Consider the following 22,356-nt stretch of genomic DNA (forward strand, 5'->3'; position numbering starts at 1 on the left):
CACGGTTTGCGGAGGCTGAAGGAGAGTCCTCTCGGGAGTTGGAGACATTGCATTTATAGCGTATTTCCACATTTTTTACTGCAGTGCCATTCACAATCTCTCTGTAAGCATACAGTGCAAAAATAACATGATAGTTTTTTTGTGTACAAGTCCCAAGACATTTCTAAAGCTCACTAATCTTAACCCCGCTGAGATGGTGCATAGAAATAGGCCTTGGATCTGTGCCAGTGTTGTTGAATATGTACAATCCTGCTTTATCGGTCCCAACTGGACCTCTCTGTGGCTGATGATGTACAGCCAGTAAAATAATAACTGAAAAACGTCATTCTTAATGTGAGCAGGGTTTTCTCTCCACATCTGTAACTCTGGAGCGTTTTTGGTAAAACGATAACATGGCTATTGACATAATGACAGTGAATTGAATGCCTGTTGAGTGGGGAAGTGACCCTATCTATGTGATATTTGATATGAATATTTGCATGATTTATTGATTTTTTTTGACCGATTCTTGACTTGCCATTTGTATTTATAAGGATATACCACTAGAATACTATAAAGATTTTGGCCGTTTGACATACTACCAGTAACCTTTATGTAACGGATAGACCTCTGTTGTTTAGAATCTCAAATGTTGAAGTATGTGTTTTACTTCTCAGATCAAATCAACATATTATTCGGAGGCGACGTGTTATTTCTCTGTCACACGCTAATTCAATTTCCTAAAGATCAAATGTTTAACGGAAAATCTGGCAACATTTCACCGCTCATTTTGCCAAAAGAGGAAGTGTTCAAAACAAACATTAATATGCCTCAGCTTGAGCTAAAAACAAATCACCTCCATGAATTAGTGTGGCGTATTTAAACCAAGCCCTGCAGTCAGACTGAGGAGTTAAAGATGGTGCACAGCCAAGTGTTGACTTAAATTAAATGGGAGTAATATTCATGCAGACAGTGTCACGGTGGTGCTGTGGGGTTGTTTACATATTGAATTTGACCAGAGTAGAGGCAGATTCGAGTGTGGCCAGGTGTAAACCAGCTTTAGCATGGTGAGTTTAGAAGCAGACGGAAATTTAAGAGTTATTAAAGGAGTTGCACATGGTGATTCTAGGGATGGATGATGGCAAAAGAAACAATCATGTTTCAATCAATCTGTTTTTGACTCAATCACAAAATGTTAATTTGAGAACTAAAAATGTGGATTTTAAGGGTGATAAAGACGGACTAAGCAGACTTTTTAAATAAACCTTAAGCAACACATGAAGTCATCTCTAGTGCCATTTAACTCAAATCACATTTATTCCTCAGAACTCTGCTCTAAACTAAACGGTTTGTTTTGCTTCTTGCTACAAGATTACGAGAATTGATTAAGAAGGTGTTTCATTAAATTTGCAAAGCCCCTGTGACATGTACAGTTCAAAACACAAACAGTGCTGAAACTTTATCACTTTTGTTTCTCACACCAATCAATACCAAGTTTGTATCCACAATCAACTATTACTTAGTCGGATATTTATTTCAATTTCAATATCACTTACAAATCTCACTTTGAAGATCTGAAATATTCCAATCATTGCCTGAAACGATTTGAACATTGTATTTTTTTGTACTTTTATGTTGAAATATGCAACATTGCCCTACGAAGTTCAACACCCTAACAAGTGACAGGACAACTAAAGAAAAATAATGAACTTCTGCCCCGGCGTCAGTGCCCCAGAAACCCCATTTGCAGATGTACAGGCCCCATTTGAAGACTTCACTCACTTCGTCCGGGGCGCGCCGTTTGGGACGCTGTTTTGAGGTGACATCCTGTGTACTTTCCCTGTTTTCATCCAGACACAACAAAGCACACAGGCATTGGGGACCCTTGATGCTGTAGTTCAAATGATGCTTTCAACACCAACGCAGCGGCACAGAGCTAGACTACCCAGAATGCTTTGTGGCGAGATAGAGCCAGACTGTGTCATTTGGTTACTGCCTTCTCACACAATCACACTGTAATTGCTTTATTTCAGGCTCTTGGAGTGTTTCTTTTCGCCTCACTTCAGTTCATCTCATCGTCAGTTCAGTGTTCCTTAAGCGGTCCTGACGCAAGAAAATGCTTTTAAATCTAGGCCTTTGAAAACATTATTTTTGTATTCATGTTCTCTGCAGGCTACACCTTTTGAGAGTGGCATAATCTGGTCAGAAATGAAAACTTTAGAAATGTTGCAAGACTTCATACAAGACTATAAGGTCCCTTCGTAAAATGGAATCGATGAAACATCTTACAAAACATGAAATACTGTACATTACTAAACCAGGGCTAAACCTGAGCTAAATCTGGGCTAAACCTGGGCTAAACCTGGGCTAAACCTGGGCTAAACCTGGGCTAAACCTGGGCTAAACCTGGGCTAAACCTGGGCTTAACCTGGGCTAAACCTGGGCTAAACCTGGGCTAAATCCACCAGGCCTAAACCAGGGCTAAATCCACCAGGGCTCCACCAGGGCTCCACCTGGGCTAAACCTGGGCTAAACCTGGGCTAAACCTGGGTTTAACCTGGGCTAAACCTGGGCTAAATCCACCAGGGCTAAACCAGGGCTAAACCAGGGCTAAATCCACCAGGGCTCCACCAGGGCTCCACCTGGGCTAAACCTGGGCTAAACCTGGGCTACACCTGGGCTACACCTAGGCTACAGCGGTAATAGTCTACCTTATAAAGAACATTTTTTGAAGGGGTATGCACGTCTCCAACCAACAGGTAAAATGTGAAAATACAAAATGTTATGATTCTAAGCTCCGATAAATGAAGAACGTTTGGTCAGGAATTTGCTCTTGTTGTTTATCTGCACAGTACACAAAACCCACACTAAGCCTGTTCCCATTGGGTTTAAAAATATTGTAATGCTGGCTTTAGTTTCCCCCGCGTCTCTTCCTCTGCCTTTCAGCTGCTGTGATGAGGTATTGATTGTGGTTAGGACTGGGGCGTACAGTAGAATGAACACAAATAGACAGAAGATGAATAGGGGAGCGGGTAGAAACTGGGACCAATGCGAAAAGACCAAACTTATATACTCTTACGGAGAGGAATCAAAGCGTTTGTGCCTGTTCAGTATTCACAGCCTGTGCCTCCGCCGCCCACTGCACTGCTGCCTAAAGAAGCGCTCGAGATTTCTGCTCTTTCCTCCTCCTCTCTCCTACATCTCCACGTTTGTTGCTACGGCTTTCCTTTCACTCGAGCTAAATGGTGATTGAGGGCTCGTCATCGCTCAATTTGAATATATATCAGAGTCGGCCTATTTCCAAGTTGATCATCAACGTTAGTCAATTACCAGAGATCTTACTTTGACCAAGTATTTATCAGTAAAATAGTTATAACTTTGTCAGCAAGATGACAAGGTTTATAACTCCTCCTGACGGCTCTGGAGACTTTCCAGATTGATTCATGTGAAGAACTTGACTGATTTGATCGAACATATCTCACAATTAAGTTTGGACACAAGAATGGTTTCAATAATGACTTCAGTGCTTGGGCAAAAGTATCTGGGCACGTGTAGTTTTGAAGAAAAAAGAGTATAACAATAACCATAACAGGGCCCTCTGGTCATAAGGATTTTTAAATAGAAGCTCAGTAAGTGACGTCATGTCCTTGTTCTCATCTGCAGGAGTTTAGTTTGTAATGCTGCTTTTTCTGCTTGTGTATTAATCATTGCTGATGCAGGTAATTGATTTGACAAAGCACTGATGCTGATAAAAAATAACCATGCATTTCCACAATTGTCAAATGGGTTAATTAAATGTCTTTGCAGTTGCGCAGTACCAGCTATATTTGTCACCGTTTGTATATTTTGTTTGTATTGTTGCTCTACAATCCCACACATAAGACCACATTTTCAGGAAGGTCAAGAAGTAACCTTTGCAGAAAGACATTTTTAAAGGACTTTGTAGGTTAGCAACACTTACAGGTCACTACATAAAATCCTTTTCCCCTTTATTATATTTTTGTCATAGAATATTAAACTGGTATGTATTTCATTTAGCAGTGTATAAATGATGTATATAATACCTGATTATTTCACGTTTTCTTAAATGGTGGATGTTGTAAGTACATAACTTTCTACTACTACAGGGGTCATTTTATTATGAAATATTTATGCAATATTTATGAAAACGCACCTTTGACCCATTAGCCTCGTGATGGCGACAGTATGTGACGTTTCAGCTTAGGAGACTGCTCTAATTGCCCGTGTCTCCTTGTGTATTCATTTAAATACTAACATCGCAACTTCAACCTTGAGGCACATTATTCATGCCAATGCCGATGTAGGAAATTCAAATTAATTTTAGCGTGCGTGTATATTGTGGAATGCTGATGAGGGCGCCCTCACACAGACACTGCTCTGTGCAGGTATCTCGACTCACACGGGCCACTAACACCATAATTGGACACACTCTCAGCTCTGATGCACTCCCAATATTTACTGCTCACAGACTTGGCTAAAAAACAAGTACTTGCAATGAGGAGCTGATGCACTATTAGTTATTTACAATCCTTTTAATTAAAGTTAGCAGCGTGCGTTGCAGACAGAATACAATGATAAGATGTTAGTAGATATTTTATAAAGATGGATGGATCCCTTGAATGCAGACTTGTGGTCTGTAGCAAAAAAGAACTAGAACAACAAGAGCAATCAGAAACTACTATTGACAACTAGAGATAAGTATAGAGACTATACAAGTGTTTCCACAACTGAGAGGTACGGCGAGAGGCACTTTATTCAATATAATATTGATACTATTTGGACTCTAGTTTTGCAAGTACGGTTTATTTGCTGGACAGGGGGTTTTGGTTGAGACTGAAGAACAATACCAAGTCATGGTTTTGTCACATTTTGCATTGATCCATTTCTTTATATCCTGTACAGCGGTAGTAGAAGTGTTATAACTCCATGTTTTTTTTGCCCGCTCATATTATGCAGCCGACATGTCCGCTCACGCAAACTTTGTCCTGCTCTGAAAGCTACCACATAATTATGTTAATCAACATCTCCCAAATCAAACTTCTGAGTGTGAAAGGTGCACATTAGAAAAGCAGTCTGTAATGGATACTTAGAATATTGAACACCAAGTAAAAGCTTATTACATTTTCAACTGGAAATTCCATGTATCATTAAATCAGCTTTTTGTGAGCTTTTTAGTATTGTATAATGCTACAGTAAGGCAAGGCAAGTTTATTTGTAGAGCACATTTCATACACAAGGCAATTCAAAGTGCTTCACACAGCAGGAAAAATGCATTCAAATCACAAAGAAATTACAGAAATACAATAAAATTAACTAAATTAAAAATTATCAATCCAACTGATTTTCTAAACTAATAAAATCACAAACAAAAGAGAAGAGTGCAAAGAAAAAATCCTTTCAGTCATATGCGCAGCTAAACAAAACTGTTTTTAGCTTAGATTTGAACATTGTCAGAGTAGAAGCCTGTCTCACATCTTCAGGAAGACTGTTCCAGATTTTAGCTGCATAAAACTGAAACGCAGATTCCCCATGTTTTGTCCTGACTCTGGCACCAGCAAGAGGCCGGTCCCTGAGGTCCTCAGAGTCCGAGATGGTTCATATGGCACTTACATATCCAAGATGTACTTTGGTGCTAGGCCATGGAGAGACTTGTACACAAGCAGAGCTGCTTTAAAGTCTATTCTCTGAGCCACAGGAGCCAGTGCAGAGACCTGAGAACAGGACTAATGTGATCATACTTCCTGGTTCTGGTCAGGACCCGAGCAGCAGCGTTCTGGATGTACTGCAGCTGTTTTACAGCTCGTTTGGAGAGACCAGTGAGCAGCCGTTACAGTAGTCTAATCTACTGGAGACAAACGCATGGATAAGTCTCTCTAAGTCTGGTTTTGACACTATATTTTTGATTTTGGCAATGTTTTTTAGATGGTAAAAAGCTGCTGATGTTATTGATTTGACGTGGCTATTAAAGTTATTTTTTTTCTGTTTTGTTTACAAGATATTTAGTGGGATTTTATTTCGTCGTGTACTTAATTATTTGTTTACTGCATACACATGTCACATAACAAGATTTAGTTTGTCATAGTCCCGTTTCAAATCTCTGCATCCTCTTGAATGTTGGACAGAAGAATAGGAATGATTTGTTCCATCTGTTGGACGTGTTTCTCTTTATCATTTTGCCTTGGCACGCCAACTTAACAAGTTGATGAATAATATTTTAAACATAGTATTTACAACTTATTTGGTTCCATACTCACTGCCAGAAAATCAATTAATCCTGCTTTAGACGAGGGGGATGGAGAGCAATGTAATCCTGGAATAGTTCATCAAATTAATTGCTTAAGCTAACAGCAGCAGCCAGATGTGAGAATGTTGCCATGTGTGGGCAGGTAAAATATGCTTTAAGAAGAGATAAAGCGGTGCCATAGAAACAACATTTCTCCCTGGAGATGAGCAGGTAGCAAACCTTGCATCAGAAAAGTTAATTGAGCATCTGTATGTATGTGTAAAGTCATCTACACATACATACATGCATACATATTGTGCTTTTGTTTGCTATATAGCTATAATCTATGACACTTGTGGATCATTGTTATGTTTTGGACATCTTAAATTGATCTAATCACAGGCAGCGGTCATGTATCGTGGGGAATCTGGGAAGCGGTGAAACTGGGATTCTCCGAACAATGGCGTCTTGTCCGCAGGAGAATAAAGATTTCTAAAAACACGCATGAACCATTCTACATACAACCTCGTGTGGTTAAATGAGAAGTTAAAACAGTCTGAACTAAATCAGACAAAATTTACTCGCAGATGGAGCAATTGGAAGCCTCTATTTAAAATGTAAGGCCTAATGACTCCACGTCTGTTAACTGTCAATAACACACAATAGATACGCTGACCTGTAAATATGGAGACGTGTGTGCGATTAGACAAAGGTGTTTTACCTGTGTGATCCACTGGAGACACTTCTGTTTTCACATGGACGCTTGGGGAATCGATAAAGTTTGTTTACGGCTACATTCAGATGCTTCCCCATCTGCTTCTGATCCACTAAATCAATTCAGTGGCTTTGTGCTGCTGAAGGAGCAGCGCTTATGAAAAGACTAGTCCTCTGCATACAGATTTTACACGCGAGTCATCACACAGCTCCGACACTGCTACTGTTGCCATGTTGATCCTCTCACTGTAATGAAAATATAAATGAAATGATCTGATCTGTTCAATGTTTTTTCTAGTGTAGCACCTCATACAATCTGATGACCATTCATAAATGTCCTTGGACACTATAAAAACCCAGGTATAATACGGCAGGGCTCAGATTAAGGATTTTCACTTGTATAGCGGTGCTGCTAAACAATCCGTTAATTTTTCGAAATTTGTATAGCAATTTCATAATTGCATAGCAAAACACGAAAGTGACTAACAATCAATATTTTCCATTGATATAACACGATTATTTAAATGTATTTGTAAACATTCTATTAAATAAAACTCTTAACAAATTCACTTTTAAACACTTTTAAACAGTTTTTCTTTAAATAAAACTTGCAAATAAAATTAATTGTTGAACAAATTAATCAACACAAAGTCAGATGGCCTTATTTACAACTTCTTCCATATCCTCATCAATCAGATGAATATATATATATATATATATATATATATATATATATATATATATATACACACACAAATATGAGTATTTTGGCTGTGTATGATCTGCAAAGACTTTTGCATTTAGGAGCTATTGACCTCGGAAGTCCGAATCTGTGACGCTAACTTTAGCGCACGTGGCTCCTCCCACTTTCAGACTCTGATCTGTGACAGCAGCGGGACTCGTCATGACAACACAGTGTCCTACATGTGTCATGCCGTTATTGACGATCGATTGACGAGTGATCAGTACTTTTTAGGCACTTTGGTTACACAATTGAACACACATTTTTGTATCGCAAAAGCTGCGATACAAACACACTTTTTAATGACAAACGCATCGCATTTGAGAGAAATTGCGTCGCATTTTGCGATGCGATACCGCTTATTCTGAACCCTGTACGGTCTGAGTTTTTGTACAAGAGACAATATTTACTAGTTTCTCTGGGTTCAGTGAGGTTAGTTGCACTACTGTAAACCGTACCTTTATAACCTCAGGGTTGTATGAAGTGTCCTGACTTATTGTGTAATTCATCATAGTATTAACCCTTAATTCCTTACAAAAATCAGTGAAACAGAGTGAAACAAGAATGGTGGCAGAGTGGCTTGCACTTTCTGTGCGGAGTACAAGTGCCAAGGTAAAATCCTTCAGCGAAGCTAGTCCTGACCAAACCTAGCTCAAGAGCTGGAGATGGCTCCTGCTCCTGCTCCTGCTCCTGCTCCTGCTTCTGCTTCTGCTCCTGCTTCTGCTCCTGCTCCTGCTCCTGCTTCTGCTCCTGCTCCTGCTCCCGGGGAGGTTCCCCAGTGGCATTGAAGGATGGGTTAAATGCAGAGGACACATTTCCCTAAGGGGAGAATAAAGTCCTTAACCTTAAAAATCAGTGGCGGACTCAGTCAACATGATAAAATGTGCTGTGGAGGCAATTTGTGCACTGACATGATTAGTCTTGTTTTGCATACTTTAAAAACACAAAGGGTCTTTATGGATTACAACGTACTGATGTAAAACAGTCAGAGGCAAATGTTATTGCCTGAGATCTAGAATACACACTTCTCCAATACTTTACAAATAGTGAGTCTGGTCTCCCCACTCTCCATCGAACTCAGAACCGTGCAGATTTGTGTATTTCAGTGACGCACACGTAACAAATGAGCTAATTGGTCATCATCAATTAGAACAAAATCAAACCTCTTTCACCTTCGAGACAGCGTCTTGTGCTTCGCTTATTGATTCTTCTGAAATACGCAATGTTTTCCAGTCCACTCTGATGTTTATTTCCTTTCTCTACTCCTCATAAGCAGCCATATTTGTTTAGATAAAAAGGACCACGTGTGTCCCCTGATTGGCTGATCCCCCTGTCAATCACAAGTGTTTGTTCTTTTGCTTTTCTCTAGCAATTAAAGCATCTGCAACTAAATACATGCAAGTAGAACATTTCATTCAAAAACATATCACAGTGCACCTTAGATCTGATTCTGATTCTTCTAAACATGCATCAGTGAGAAAGTAAAAAAAGAAAAAAAAAAGTATTTTTATTGAGGATACAACAAAACAGCCTCAAAAGTCCATTTACCATTGACATGTTTGAAATTGCAGTTTACCATCTAGTTTCATCATGTTATAAAGAGTGGCTTCTAGCTGCTTTAGCCCTCAGTTGCATTGTTAAACGCTGTAGCTTCCTTGTTAAGTCCGTCCCGGTGCCTTGCATCTGGTCTGTTGTGTCGTATATAAACCCGCTCTCTCATCTGGTTCAAAGCGGCTCACTTGCGCCTCGTCTCTGTGAAGCCTCTGACAGCAGGAAGGCTAATCACCACTAAACAGCCCCGCTACAATCACCAGCGTCTTCTCATTTGTTGCTGCTTGTTTACTGCAGTTGCTACGGCAAGCTAACTACAGTCATAGGACACTTATCGTAATGAAGTTACTCTTTCACCCTTTCGCAGTTGATAGCACTTGTCACTCAGTTTTTATAAGTCTGGTGTTTGCTGTTACATGTAAACTTCAATTATGTACTAGAGCAAAACTATGTTGCTTTTTATTACAAAAAAAAATCACCAAATTACTGAAATGTGATACAACAGATGGTGGATAAGTGCTACTTTTCTGCAGAAATATCTACAAGGAAAAGCCACAAATGATGAGCCTTAACATTTATAGTATTATCTGTGTTAAAGTAAGACATTTGGACAAGGCCATAGCCAAACATTCTAAATTTATATTTAATTAAAGGGGACATACTGTCTAAAATAAACTTCTATGAACTTTTAACCTGGGTATAACAGTTCTGTCATCATTGTTTTTTTTAAAAGTCATGGAACCATTTCTATTTTGAAGCCGTTTTAGATTGATATTGCAGTTTACAGTGAACAAAAATTAAAATCATGATCTATGCATGTTATCGTATACCATTTTAATGCTCACTAAGTAGTAAATGTATATGCTAGTTAGTGAACAAAACTGGACATAGTTGAGTTATTTATAAAGCACTGCTTGTTAGTTTATCTACAATAGCATCTATTGCTAATCACACTGTTGAACAGAAATTAATGGGAAAAATGTTGCCAAACATGGGATCCTACAGAAATGAGCATTAACAAATATTTTTATTGCAAAGATCTTGTTGACAACTTTAAATGCTTACCCTTTACCCAGTGTCGTATGTATTTCACCCCCATTTCTTTGTTCTTCCATTTTATCTGCCTCTTCCGTCCTTATAAGCAGCTCACTCTTCTTGTCATGTAGCCAAAGCTCCTGTGCTAAATCAGACTGAGATGTCCCGCAGCGCTGCATTCACACCCCCAATATACTGTTACACCCCTTTATCCAATCATCGCAATTTAACTAGAGAAAGCTGGCTTCAGGAATATGTTCAACTCGAACCCTTGAGGATTTGTTGACAAGTTTTGCATCTATAGGGAAAAGAAGGAATATGATGAGGGATGATGGTAAATGTGTAAATGAATTCGAGACTAGAACAAAACACACACTTAATTTTGGTGCATACAGTAAGTGGTATCGGCTTTGCAGTTCTTGGAAGATTATAGGAATTTTCTTTACGTGTTCCCATGGTGTTCTCTTTGAATGTTTAGTAAATTATTGTCAAATTCTTTTTTGAATGGACATTGGCAAAGGCACATAAAAGCATACAAAAGTAGCATACACAATAGGGAAATGATGGTGCATAATTTATACAAAGATATACGTTTAGAAATGTCTTGTATTCAATGGAAATGGATGCAACTGTCAAATTGCTGTTTTCAAATGGCACAGCATCTTTGACAACCCAGCAGTTTTGGCCCATTTTCTTTTTTATGCATAGTGAGGTAAACATACGAAGAGTCAAATTGTCCATGCTGGATAAAAGCTGCTAAACACTGTCAACAAAAGGAATAATTCTATATAACTTATACAAGATATGTTTTTGTTTGAGTTTGTCCTGAATTTTAATCAAGTCTAATCTAATTATTTGAAGAACGCATTGACAGTAAAAACTACATTTGATTATTGTTAATCTTTTTTTCGTGAACCTTATTATAAAGTTGTTATTGTTTGGTTTTCATAAGAAACCAGTAAATTAAAATCGATCACTACGAGGAACAAAAATGTTATGAATACATTTTGTCATACTGTCTTGCTCTGTCTAGAATGTTTTATATTTGTCCATATATAAATACAAACTGATTTCTCTCCTCAAATAATAAAACAAATGCAAAAAAGGATGCGTCTCCTCTCAGTTGAAGGTCTTAGCTGTCTTTCCACACATTGTCTAGATTGGGACTATACAAAACCTTCTAAAATACTGTGTACTTACAGTTGAACAATGTGTACATTCTTTTGAATAATACACAATGTGTTTATTGATCTCTAACCTTCACATTTTCTTCCTTCTTTTCTTAGCAACTGTTGAGGGAGATGCAGCAGATGGCCAGTCGCCCCTTTGCCACCATCAACGTCGCCTTGGAGACAGACGAAGAACCGCCTGACCTCATCGGAGGAAACGTCAAGGTGAGCATCGCCATTTAGAAAAAACAACAAATGGTTTACTATAGATATAATGTTGAGGTAATGGACAGATCATTAAGAACACACTCTGTGGCCCGTTTGCTAACACCAGGCGACCTATATGAGGCTGCTATTGCAATTAAAATGAAAATTATAGCAATTTAAAGCATCTCTGTTCTATCTTTTGCATTGTCACTTGTCCTCAAATGTGTGCGCTGGAAAGTCGACCTGCTGTGATTGGTCATTCGCGGTGATGACGTTTAGCAGCAAGACTCTGATTGAGGAAATTAGAAATGTAAATGTTTCAGATTATGGGTAGGAACGTGGTAAAGGTTGGGGTTTGGTTACGTTGAGGAACAGGATTCTGTGTTGGTGTTAACTAATGTTACTGTTAGTACTAACTTATAAAAAAATATATGATAATTAGGACTATTCACTTCTTTCAACCCCAAATTACAACATCAAATTAAACGTGTAAAACGGTCAACATATAAAGTTTGGGATTATGTTATTACACATTGTTTTGGCTGATGTATCTCTATGGACGTTTTGCACTGCTGCCTAAACACATGGCACATTTTCAGTCATTGATGCTTTTTGGTTTGTGATCCGGAGCTTTAGAACAGTTTAGGCCCATTCACGTACACAATTTTACACATTAACATTACAACCAGCGCAACATTACAATAGCACGTGTGTCCCTCTGGAGCAAAAGTAATTTGACAGAAACTCATGAATATTTTATAGTTCTTTGTTCACAGTAATTCCAGTTATCATTAAATCCATAGTTCTTTCGGTTCTCATTCATGTGCTGGAGGAGATAAGCCTTTTCTTATAGAAACAAGGGCTAGGATGACTGAAAAGTAGTTGCCATTTTGAGTAAACTCGCTCTTATCAAACATATTCCAACACAAATGTCACATACAATGTATTATAGTTGGAGCATGGTCCCAACCTTGACTTTTTCCCCTTATAGAGTCCCTCAAATCTTCTTTTGTCTTTTTAGTCCACCACTAGTCTGGGTTATATGCTCTCTGGTGCAGATGCGTAGTAAACTGGTATACCTGATCAAATGGCGGCCGAGCTTTTCTCTGCATTACTATGAATTCCCGAGCAGTCTCTATTGTGAAGTGGGAGCCGCTCTGATTACAGTCACGCCTCAGAGACAGAGAGTGACTCTACTGTCTTTAAGGTGATTCCATTAGTTTTGGGCCAAATTGGGCTTTTTATGAGAAAAAGAGCTGGACTGATAAACTTAATGAGGGCTGCAAGAACATCTGGTACATGTGATGAATTTGTGATTTGTGTTTGAGCTGAAATGACCCCTTTACCTCAATATGTGATGGCTATTGACGTTTTCAGTTTGATATATCTTAGAAACTTTTACCGGTATTTAGTTTTTAGCTTGTTTCACATGGGCCATGTACAGGAGTGTAGTATTGCTACTAGTCCCAGTACTGTAGTGTTATTCATATCTTCCCACTTATGAAAAAGGGTTACATTCAAAGTTGATATTTATTCAAGAATTTGATCAAGATTTAAGAAATGCCACACTGCATGAATGACTTATGAGGGGCACCAGCCTTGATTAGGCAATTAACAATTCTCAAATATCTACATCCATGTTTAAAAATGAATACCGTACTTTTCGGGCTATGCAGTGCTCCTGAATAAAAGCCACTGTCCACTAAGGTCTTCTACTGTGTGTCAAATGCTTAAGCTTCCTGCTAGAGTGCCCTCCGGTGGCCATTAGCCAGTAAAAATCTATAAATCAACCCCACATATGGGCCACAGGGTTCAAAGCGTGGGTAAAAAAAGTAGCGGCTTCAAGTCCGGAACGTACGGTAGCTAGTTAATCTAGGGGTTATGAGAACGTAAAACAAAGACCCCTTCTCTGGAAATGAAACACTTTACCAACTGTGGTTTATGAATATTTAATGACCAAATAATTAAACAGATATGAATATGGAATTTTTAAATTAGTCATTTACAGATGGAGACACTAGATACAATTCTTCTAGCTCTATCTAGTTGTCTGTTAGAGTTAAAGTTGATTCTAAAATGATCTTATCAGCCAAACTGTGAAATATGTGCGTTTATAAGACCAGAAGCAGAAGCTGTGCGATCCAGCAGAAGGTGGGCCTTTGGTGTCCGCGTTGATGGAGCTGAAGCTTCCAGGGTTCAGCTCTGCAGGGGTCATGCTGGGAAGGACATGGGCCACTCAGTCTGAAGCTCTGGCTCTGACAGTGATTGGCTGAAGAAGCGCTGGATGAAGTCCGCTTGATCTACATTTTCCTTGGCTCTGAGGCTTTCCTCCGATGATGAAAAGGCAGTTGTACTGATCCACGGATGAGGCAAATTTGAAGAATGTCCTTGAACCAAATTTTGTTTCAGACTTGGGAAGTTGCAAAAACTCCTTTTGCTTAGGTTTGTGTATTGCAGTTTAATGCAAAAATCACATCCAAAGACAGGCACAGAATTGCTTATCCCTGAGACATACAATACATACAATGTACAAATAGCGTAAGGCACAGCACAATCAAAATGCAGGGTGAAGATGGGATATAAAACATACTCCGCAAAGGTAATTTCTAACATTTACAAAAGTTTGTATTGTCCAGCTTTGAAACTACAATATCCATTGAATTGATTTCATTTCATATGCTTATTTTTCACCAGTTTTGAGTAAAGCATATATACTTTTGACTTATATTAATATTATAGTACAGCAAATATCTATTCTTCCTATCCTTTAATTAGAATCAGCTCCACCTCTCGTTTATTGGTCACCTCCATGTGTTAACTCCAATCCACAGACCAATCTAATGCTTTGTTTGCAGATTCTAAACGGCTGACCATGCTAAAAATTGTGAACAACCTTTAGATTCTGAACGCATTAAACACAATTAACCATCTGCTTATCTTGATATTTGGCATTAACATTATGGCAATATCTCACAGACTGGATAAGAAAAGCTAGTTAAAATGCTAAAACGGTAATGCTGATAATTGCATGAACTGTGTCAACTTCTGATGGGATTGAACGCCGTTAACCCCCCCGGCAGATAAAATAGCTTCTCTGTAGAGTTTACCAATACTCTGATGGAGGAGTCTTCATTTGGCCAGATACACAAAACCACCCACTCTTGGGAAAGCGATAACGGACTTAAGCTACAACAGATTAAGAAAAAAATATTAAAAACATGAGTCATTTGTAAATATTGGCTTGTTTTTGTATTGAACCATCTGTTTGACACACTGACAGCGAGACTTGTGGCAGCTGTCGATAACACACTGGACTTTGCTCTGAGGGAAGATCAAAGCTGGTCAATATGTAACCATTGGAAATCAGTTGATGAGACTCCCCGGACTATGGCTTTTCTCACATTATCCTGCCGCTCACTTTTACTTCAACTGCTGCATATCTGGTTAAGCGGGAATTCATTTCAAGTCCTGCCACTATAACGTAGATTTATTTGTGTGAACTTTTCAATGCGCACCAAGTCAACAATGCACCTTTTTTTCTCTGAGTGTTGTGAAAAACGGCGTTGTTTGTATATAAGGTATTTGCTGTAGAGATTGCCAGCCGTAAACTCGACCTAAATGATAATGGCGGCACCCTTGGAAACTGATTAAGGTGAAAACGGGGAGATTTCACCGCTACAAAGGGGTGAATGGATAAAGATTGACTGCTCAGATGAGGGAATTGGCTCATTGTGTTTGTTACCTGATTAATTATAGGAAGATGAAGACTGTCAGGGCTGGGTGATATGGCGCTAAAATGAGTATTACAGATACTGCTGTTTTAGTGACTTCATCATATGGCGATTCATTGCTTCTCTACTTAATAGCGCTCTATGCTTAAAAACAAGAAGCTTCTCCTAGTGGTCAGCCTGTCATGTTGTAAGGGTTCATGAATTGTGAGCAAAACAAGTGGATAAAGGGGGAAAAGCTACAAAATACTTTTCTTTAAAAATGGTTTGTAAAGAAGCAATTTTCCACCACAACATCAAAATCTATTGCAACAAAAGGTTCAGAACTTTCCTTCCAAGTCGATCCCTTGTAAAAGACTTTCTTATATTACTTCAAATGTACTTTCATTATCCTGTTTTTATGGATTTGTTGGTGAATTATATCTCATGCTGGCAGACATAATGTCCAATAGAATAAACATTTGTATTTTAGGCTTCCATAACTTGTGTTTATAAGTCTGGTTAAATAAATGGGAACCAAAATGATCACAAATCCTACAATATCACAAATATTGGTGGTGCATTGCAGTCAGAAAATACCTATATCAACCAGACGCTGAGGCGAATCAGATTTTCCATGAACTGGAATCGAAAATGCAGTGAACTTTTGATTTTGGCCTACAGCTGCTTTTGGGCACCACTCCTGCTATATATATATATATATATATATATATATATATGTTAGCATTTTAAACTTTTCTCACAGTTAGAGGCTGAGAAATGTGATACCAGTATATTTAGTTGTAGAAAAAGATTCTGTTCTAGTCATCTGGACTCGTTTTGACCCTCATCCGAGGGTCATTCTCAATCTGCGAATCAAGACTCAAGAGATCCTTCTCTGAGTAGGCCCTGCCAACTGGTATATTTACTTTAGTTAACTGACTATTTTGTATATAATTCAAAGGTAGCTTTAAAGGTGCACTGCATAACGTGGGGGTTCTGCCACTTATCTTCATGACAATGTCCATACTTGGCCTAAAATGTTCCACACTATGACATTAAACCAACTTATAAGTGGGTAGTTCCACCTGGCCAAGTTACAGGTCATATCTGTGGCGAGGCGAGCCTGCTTGTAGATTTCCTCTTGAATATAATTGTTGGTTGCGTTGCATCCCTTCTGACCGCCAGAGGTGGTGCTTAGCACATGCACAAAGGGAGTCATTCAGCCGGTGATCCGGGATTCATGTAACCATAGTTACATTCCTAACTCTTGTTTTAGAAACTTTAATTCATAGTGAAAAAGTATTTAAACAGTTTTCACTTGGATCCAGATCTGTGCGGTCCCAGTGCTGGCTGGTTCTCTGCAGGATTTGTCCCAATAGTTAGACTCCCCTCTGGGCTCTTGGCAACAGAGTCTCCCCTCATGTCTGTGGCTTCACTCTTTCTCAGCAATATTCACAGTAACTGAAACTCGACTGAAAAGTAGTAGTACACGCTTCAATTCCCAGACTTATGTTGATTTATTGTAGCCCTGAAGGGACATTTTTACCCATTTGAACTATTATTCTAAACTAAAGTAGTTTTACATGTGGTTCTAATTGCGACCTGTAATATTAAGAGGATAAAAGCCTAGTAACTGACCTAACCCTTTAACTAGCTTTAAACAATACTGTATACTGTATACTGTATACTGTACTGTATAAATGTATTTAAATGCATGTTCTATAAGTGTATTGGTGATTGATTTGGTTTTGCCTTAGGTTTTTCTTCCAAATCCCCCAGCTATTTCTCTGGTCATACTACTGACATTCATTAGTAAGTCCTTTGTGGTCACTTCAATTGTACTTTATGCAAATGTAAGCACTGAAAAGAACAACCAAGAGTATTTTTAGCTGCAGACCAGTACTTTTCTTCACCTGTACTCTCTGTACGATATATTGGTCCTGAATGCAGATGGCAGCAAAGTCTCGGTGCAGAATTATGGCCGTGGGTGAGAGTGGAGGCTTGGGCCCCTCTCTTTGACAGGGGCCATGTATCTGAGGGGCCTCTCGTTGAAGCAGGTTACAGCTGCAGCAGATTACCCACTACACCACTGTCCTCAGATACACTTAAGTGCACTTCCTTCTGTGGGAATTTAACAGCAGAGTCGGAGTCTTTCTGTGAAACACTGCTGAGAGTTTAAACATCGTCTTCCTTTTACTTGTTAACAACTGAGATTGACTCATTTATTGTTAGTTTTTTTTTTATTAATTTATGAAAGGTTTTACTTGCATATTTACTTTTTAACATTTTAAGTGTGGTTCTATATACCGTATTTTCCGGACTATAAATCACACCTTTTTTCATTGTTTTGGCCAGGGTGCGACTTATATACTTATACTCTGGAGCGACTTATATGTGATATTATTTGTTATTTTCACATTTGCAACCTTATTTCATACTCCATTTAACTTATGTTTTTTTTCTTCTCTATTATGCGTTTTTTGGCTGGTGCGGCTTATGCTCCGTCACAACTTATAGCCCGGAAAATACAATAACTATTCTATATGGGTCTTGCAGATTTAACTGTTCCAAATCCAGAATCTCACAGCTTTTGACACTCAAACAATCAGAGCTCTAGTAAAAGAAAGACCTGCCTCGTGCATAAATGAGTTGACTAAAGGTGGTGATGTGTTGCTGCGTGCTGGAAAAAAACCCTCTAAAAGTACCTCTATCAAGACCACAAGATTACAGTATTTTACACAATTTCACATGTTCATATAGAAAACCATTGGGAAACGATGTATTTTTATAAACTGGTACGTCACAATGACACGTCTGAGGAAGGCAGCAGAGTGCAGCCGAAACTGTCAAGGTACGATCAAAACAGCTCTATTCATAGAACATGTAATAAACCTAATCTGTAAAAAAGGAAGGAAGATTAAACTCACAATTCACTCTCAAACTAATTCACTAACCCTCTCTTTTACGCTGTGGTCCATATACATCCTTATAATCTCCAATATTAATATTATAACTAATAGACTAATACAATTTGGTCAACACGAATACCATTGACTGATTATTCTACTAAACAACTGAAGGCCTACATCCCTTCTAACAATTAAAATGCTGTTATAAAATGACTTGATAACGGCACATGGATTATTGGTGGTTCTGGGCAAGGTATCTCCAAATCTGGCTTCACAAAAGGGAGAAGGTAGTGGTGTGGTGCTTGGCAAGGGTCATAAAGCTTTATCTTCGATTTAATAAACTCCGCTGTTACTCTGTCCCGTCTCCCCTCTTGTTGTCGGAGCGTCTTTGTTTCTGGTGCTCAGGTCTTTGTGTGCCTCTTGTCGGCCTCCCGCTCTTTAGTGCAGTGTGCTCCTCTAATCTCCAGACCTGCGCTGACACTATCGGCTCCCAGGCTTCACACAGCACTTATCTCTGTGTATGTCTGTGTGTATGTGTGTTCCTGTACTAGTCACATCAAAAGGATCACTGAATGCTGCTTAAGACAACATGTACAGGTTATTTGAGGAAAAGACACTATTTTGTGTCTTTTTAAAAATCCCTGAACCAAGTGTTACTGCCAGCAAAAGTATGAGCATTAGAAAAACAATGCCATAAAACCTCGATATAAACAATAAAATGCAACATAATCAGGAAGACGGTTTCTTTAGATGCAAGAACTATTGCGACCTAGAAAAGTAAATCATAAAAGGATTCAGTGTTTGCTGATACTAAACTGACAGTAAATTGTGTTAAAGAATGTTCCCGTTTGATTATAGTGGTTCATTTTTATGTAGCGTGTACCGTATTTTCCGGACTATAAGTCGCACCTTTTTTCATAGTTTTTGCCGGGGTGCGACTTATACTCATATTTATACTTATATACTTATATATACAACTTATGTGAAATTGTTTGTTATTTTCACACTTGCAACTGCATTTCATACTCCAGTGCAACTTATATATGTTTTTTTTCTTCTCTATTATGCATTTTTTGGCTGGTGCGACTTATACTCCGGTACGACTTATAGTCTGGAAAATACGGTAATTCTGTTTCCGTCACCTCATGAAAAGGATAAATAGCTGCATCTGTGAATCTCAATCTAAACATAGGCCAGTCACAGTAACACATTTTCAAGTGTGATATATTGTTACAGAAAAATATCTCAATAAATGATAATGTTGAAACTACTTCATGCCACACACAATAACAAAAAAGCATGATAATATAGCTTTGTTAACAAAAAAACTTTAAAAAATGTATTTATTTTTATTTGATCCTCTACAGCTCAAATCTAAACATACTACATAAAAGGAAAGATAATTTCCCCACCATTGCAAAGGAAATCTACACACAAAAAGTATTGAGCCACAAAATACATTGTTCCATCTATGATTCATTGATGTTAATATAGTAATTATTGTGACAGCTGAGACAAACAATTGAGATGCCGTAAACACTTTTTTAGATCAACTTTCTGGACTCAGGTACGATGCTAGCAATTAAAATCAAGGCAAAGAATGATCAATTTGTTATGGACTAAGACACTTGAGGTGGTGAAGAGGACGCGCAGAGGCTCACACAAGGGACAAGCGCAATTTCAAAACCTATTCCTGAATTTTAAAAGCTCTTGTACGTCCTCCCGAAGATAGACGACATGTGTGCGTCGCTGAACTTGGCTGCTTTAGGACGTCTTGTGTGTGTCATTTCTCTTCCATCTGCATTAAAAGCCGTTGTTTGCTTTGGAAATCACTGCCCCCCCTCCTCCTCGTCCTCGTCCTCCTCTCCACCGTCTCACCTTTCCTACACTTTCAGCTTTACCTTCTCTTCTCACTATTCTCCGTCAGGGCAAGAGCAGAGATCCAATTTAGATCTTCTCCCAGGCTTTGGCTGCACTAAGAGGCGAGCGTGTTCCCACTATCTGCTCTCATTGAGGGAACCAGCCGACCAGTTTTGTGTTGCCTTGTTTTGATCCCATTTTATCAGGAGGCTACAGTGGTGCATTAGGACTCAAACGGGGGTGGCATCACATCATTAAAGTCAGCCTCAGAGGGACGTCCAAAGTTACAATGAGACATATGCCTCTGCCAAATGGAGCTTAAGGTCCCAGCGTCATGCCAAATCATTACTTCTGTATTTATATTTGAAGATACGGCCGCGGAATAACTTATCCTTATCACATTTGCTATAATCTCTTTAATGATAGGGAGTCGCTTTATTTATTTCAATTATATGATGGCGATATGATTGTTTAATGGTCAAAACTGTTGGGATGTTACGCTTTAATGTATCAATGTTTTGAGGTTTCGTGACAGACAGTTGTATTATAGTCTTTATATTTTTCTTGTAAATTGGTCATTTTAGACATAAAGAGCTGAAAGTTGTATTACTGTAATACAAACTAACAAACCCAGGACTAATTGGGCCATAACTGGTGTACAAGAGTTAGTTTTACTTATAAGCTTAATAGCATTCAGCCAGTCTCTTAAATTGGAAGTTGCTTAATTGTTCACATTTTATACAGAACAGTGAGGCCAAATGACATAAATGATAAGCTATTACCAACACTCTTTGAAAAGCAGCACAAGAGCTGTAAACCCATTTACTGGCTCCAATGGAAAGTAATGAGTGAGTCTGTGTAAGCTGCTTGGCTTTTGTTTTTACAAATGAAACCTCTATTCATTCACAAATGAGCCGCTGCAGAGCTGGAGGTGGACTGTATTTGTCGAGACGGGGTCAGAGACGAGGTTCTTTTATTCTGAGAACGTCACCACAACGCTCTCTGTGATATGGGCTAACTTTTATCAAGATGAAATCCCAATTTTGAAATAATAAACTGCTCAAAAGATTTAAAAGGAAAACTTTGATGTGTTATTTATTATACTTTTTCACCATAGGGTCAGGTAAGTCTCACTCATGAAACTATAACTTCTAAACAACTAAACGCAATTAGTCTTTATTTAGAAAAAGGGAAGCAGTGGGGAGCGCTTCATGGGTCTTTTAGCATAAAACGGGTCCAGTCAGACGCTCATTGGAAGTGGCAGGTGATTATTTTTGTTTACGGCATAGGTAGATGCCAGTGAGACGGAAAAAAACAGGAAGGGAACTTCAAGGCACTCTTGACAGTAATTAAAAAGCCTTTATACGTGGCTATAAGTTAAAAAAGCACACCAATACTCACGGTGCATGTATTCGTCTCTGTCAGACCACTATGTCCCAGTCCACAGTGGGTCGGATCAGGCGCAAACAGAGACATTCAGCGATCGTCTAGTAATTTAGCATCGGCACCAAACCTCTGCAGCTACAACAGCTATTAAAAACGGCTCATTTACATTGAGCATTTGATTATTTATTTTTTTTCCGACATGAGGAACTGCATCGCTCACAACGGGTAAAACGTAGTATATGAAGAAAACTTGGGTTCCCCTTAATACACCTTAATACACGCCAAGCAGGAATGTTTTCTGTCGGTTATTTGATATATATCGTGATTAATTAGGTCACGATATAATTATAAGAACTACAAAATAATAATCAGGACTATTTTTGAATTAAAATTAAGGGGTTTTCTCATTCTACCTATAATTTAAAAAAAAACCTAAATATGAAGTACTATTTGTCTGGCTGTTTTTGTCAAATTCATTTTGTCATATTTTCTCATTAAATTTCACAAAGCTTGTCACAATTGTGAGAAATAGACGAGATTTCACAGTCTCAGTTGTAAATGTGAGTTAAATCTATTTTAAAATGTTCTAACACAAAAATGTGATATGGTGACATGCCTAGCGCCGATGTTAGAACGTTGGTGAGGCAGAGTTACAGCGGTGACACACAGAACTTTGCTTACAGAGCCGTACATAATGTCAATTCCAAACTATCCAACAGCCTTCCTCGTCCTCGCTGGCCCCACCATACAGTAGTAGCATTCGTACATCCGGCTAAAAATATATAAACTAGTGAATAAACAAACTACTATCTACAAGACAAACAGGGCAGTCACATATACTAATAGTCAG

General features: G+C 38.6%; 1 protein-coding gene across 2 annotated transcripts in view; it reads left to right on the forward strand.

Moving 5' to 3' along the window:
- atrn (attractin) overlaps positions 1-22,356 on the forward strand; it is a 157,903-nt gene that overhangs the window by 122,624 nt on the left and 12,923 nt on the right. For both annotated transcript variants that reach the window (XM_072457533.1, XM_072457531.1), the window contains exon 27: positions 11,552-11,659. In XM_072457533.1, coding sequence (XP_072313634.1) covers positions 11,552-11,659 — 108 coding nt within the window. The remainder of the gene's footprint in view (positions 1-11,551; positions 11,660-22,356) is intronic.

The sequence above is a fragment of the Eucyclogobius newberryi genome, unplaced genomic scaffold (genome assembly GCF_026437365.1).
Source record: "Eucyclogobius newberryi isolate DKJ021-1_F unplaced genomic scaffold, fEucNew1.0.hap1 SCAF_21, whole genome shotgun sequence".
NCBI lineage: Eukaryota > Metazoa > Chordata > Actinopteri > Gobiiformes > Gobiidae > Eucyclogobius > Eucyclogobius newberryi.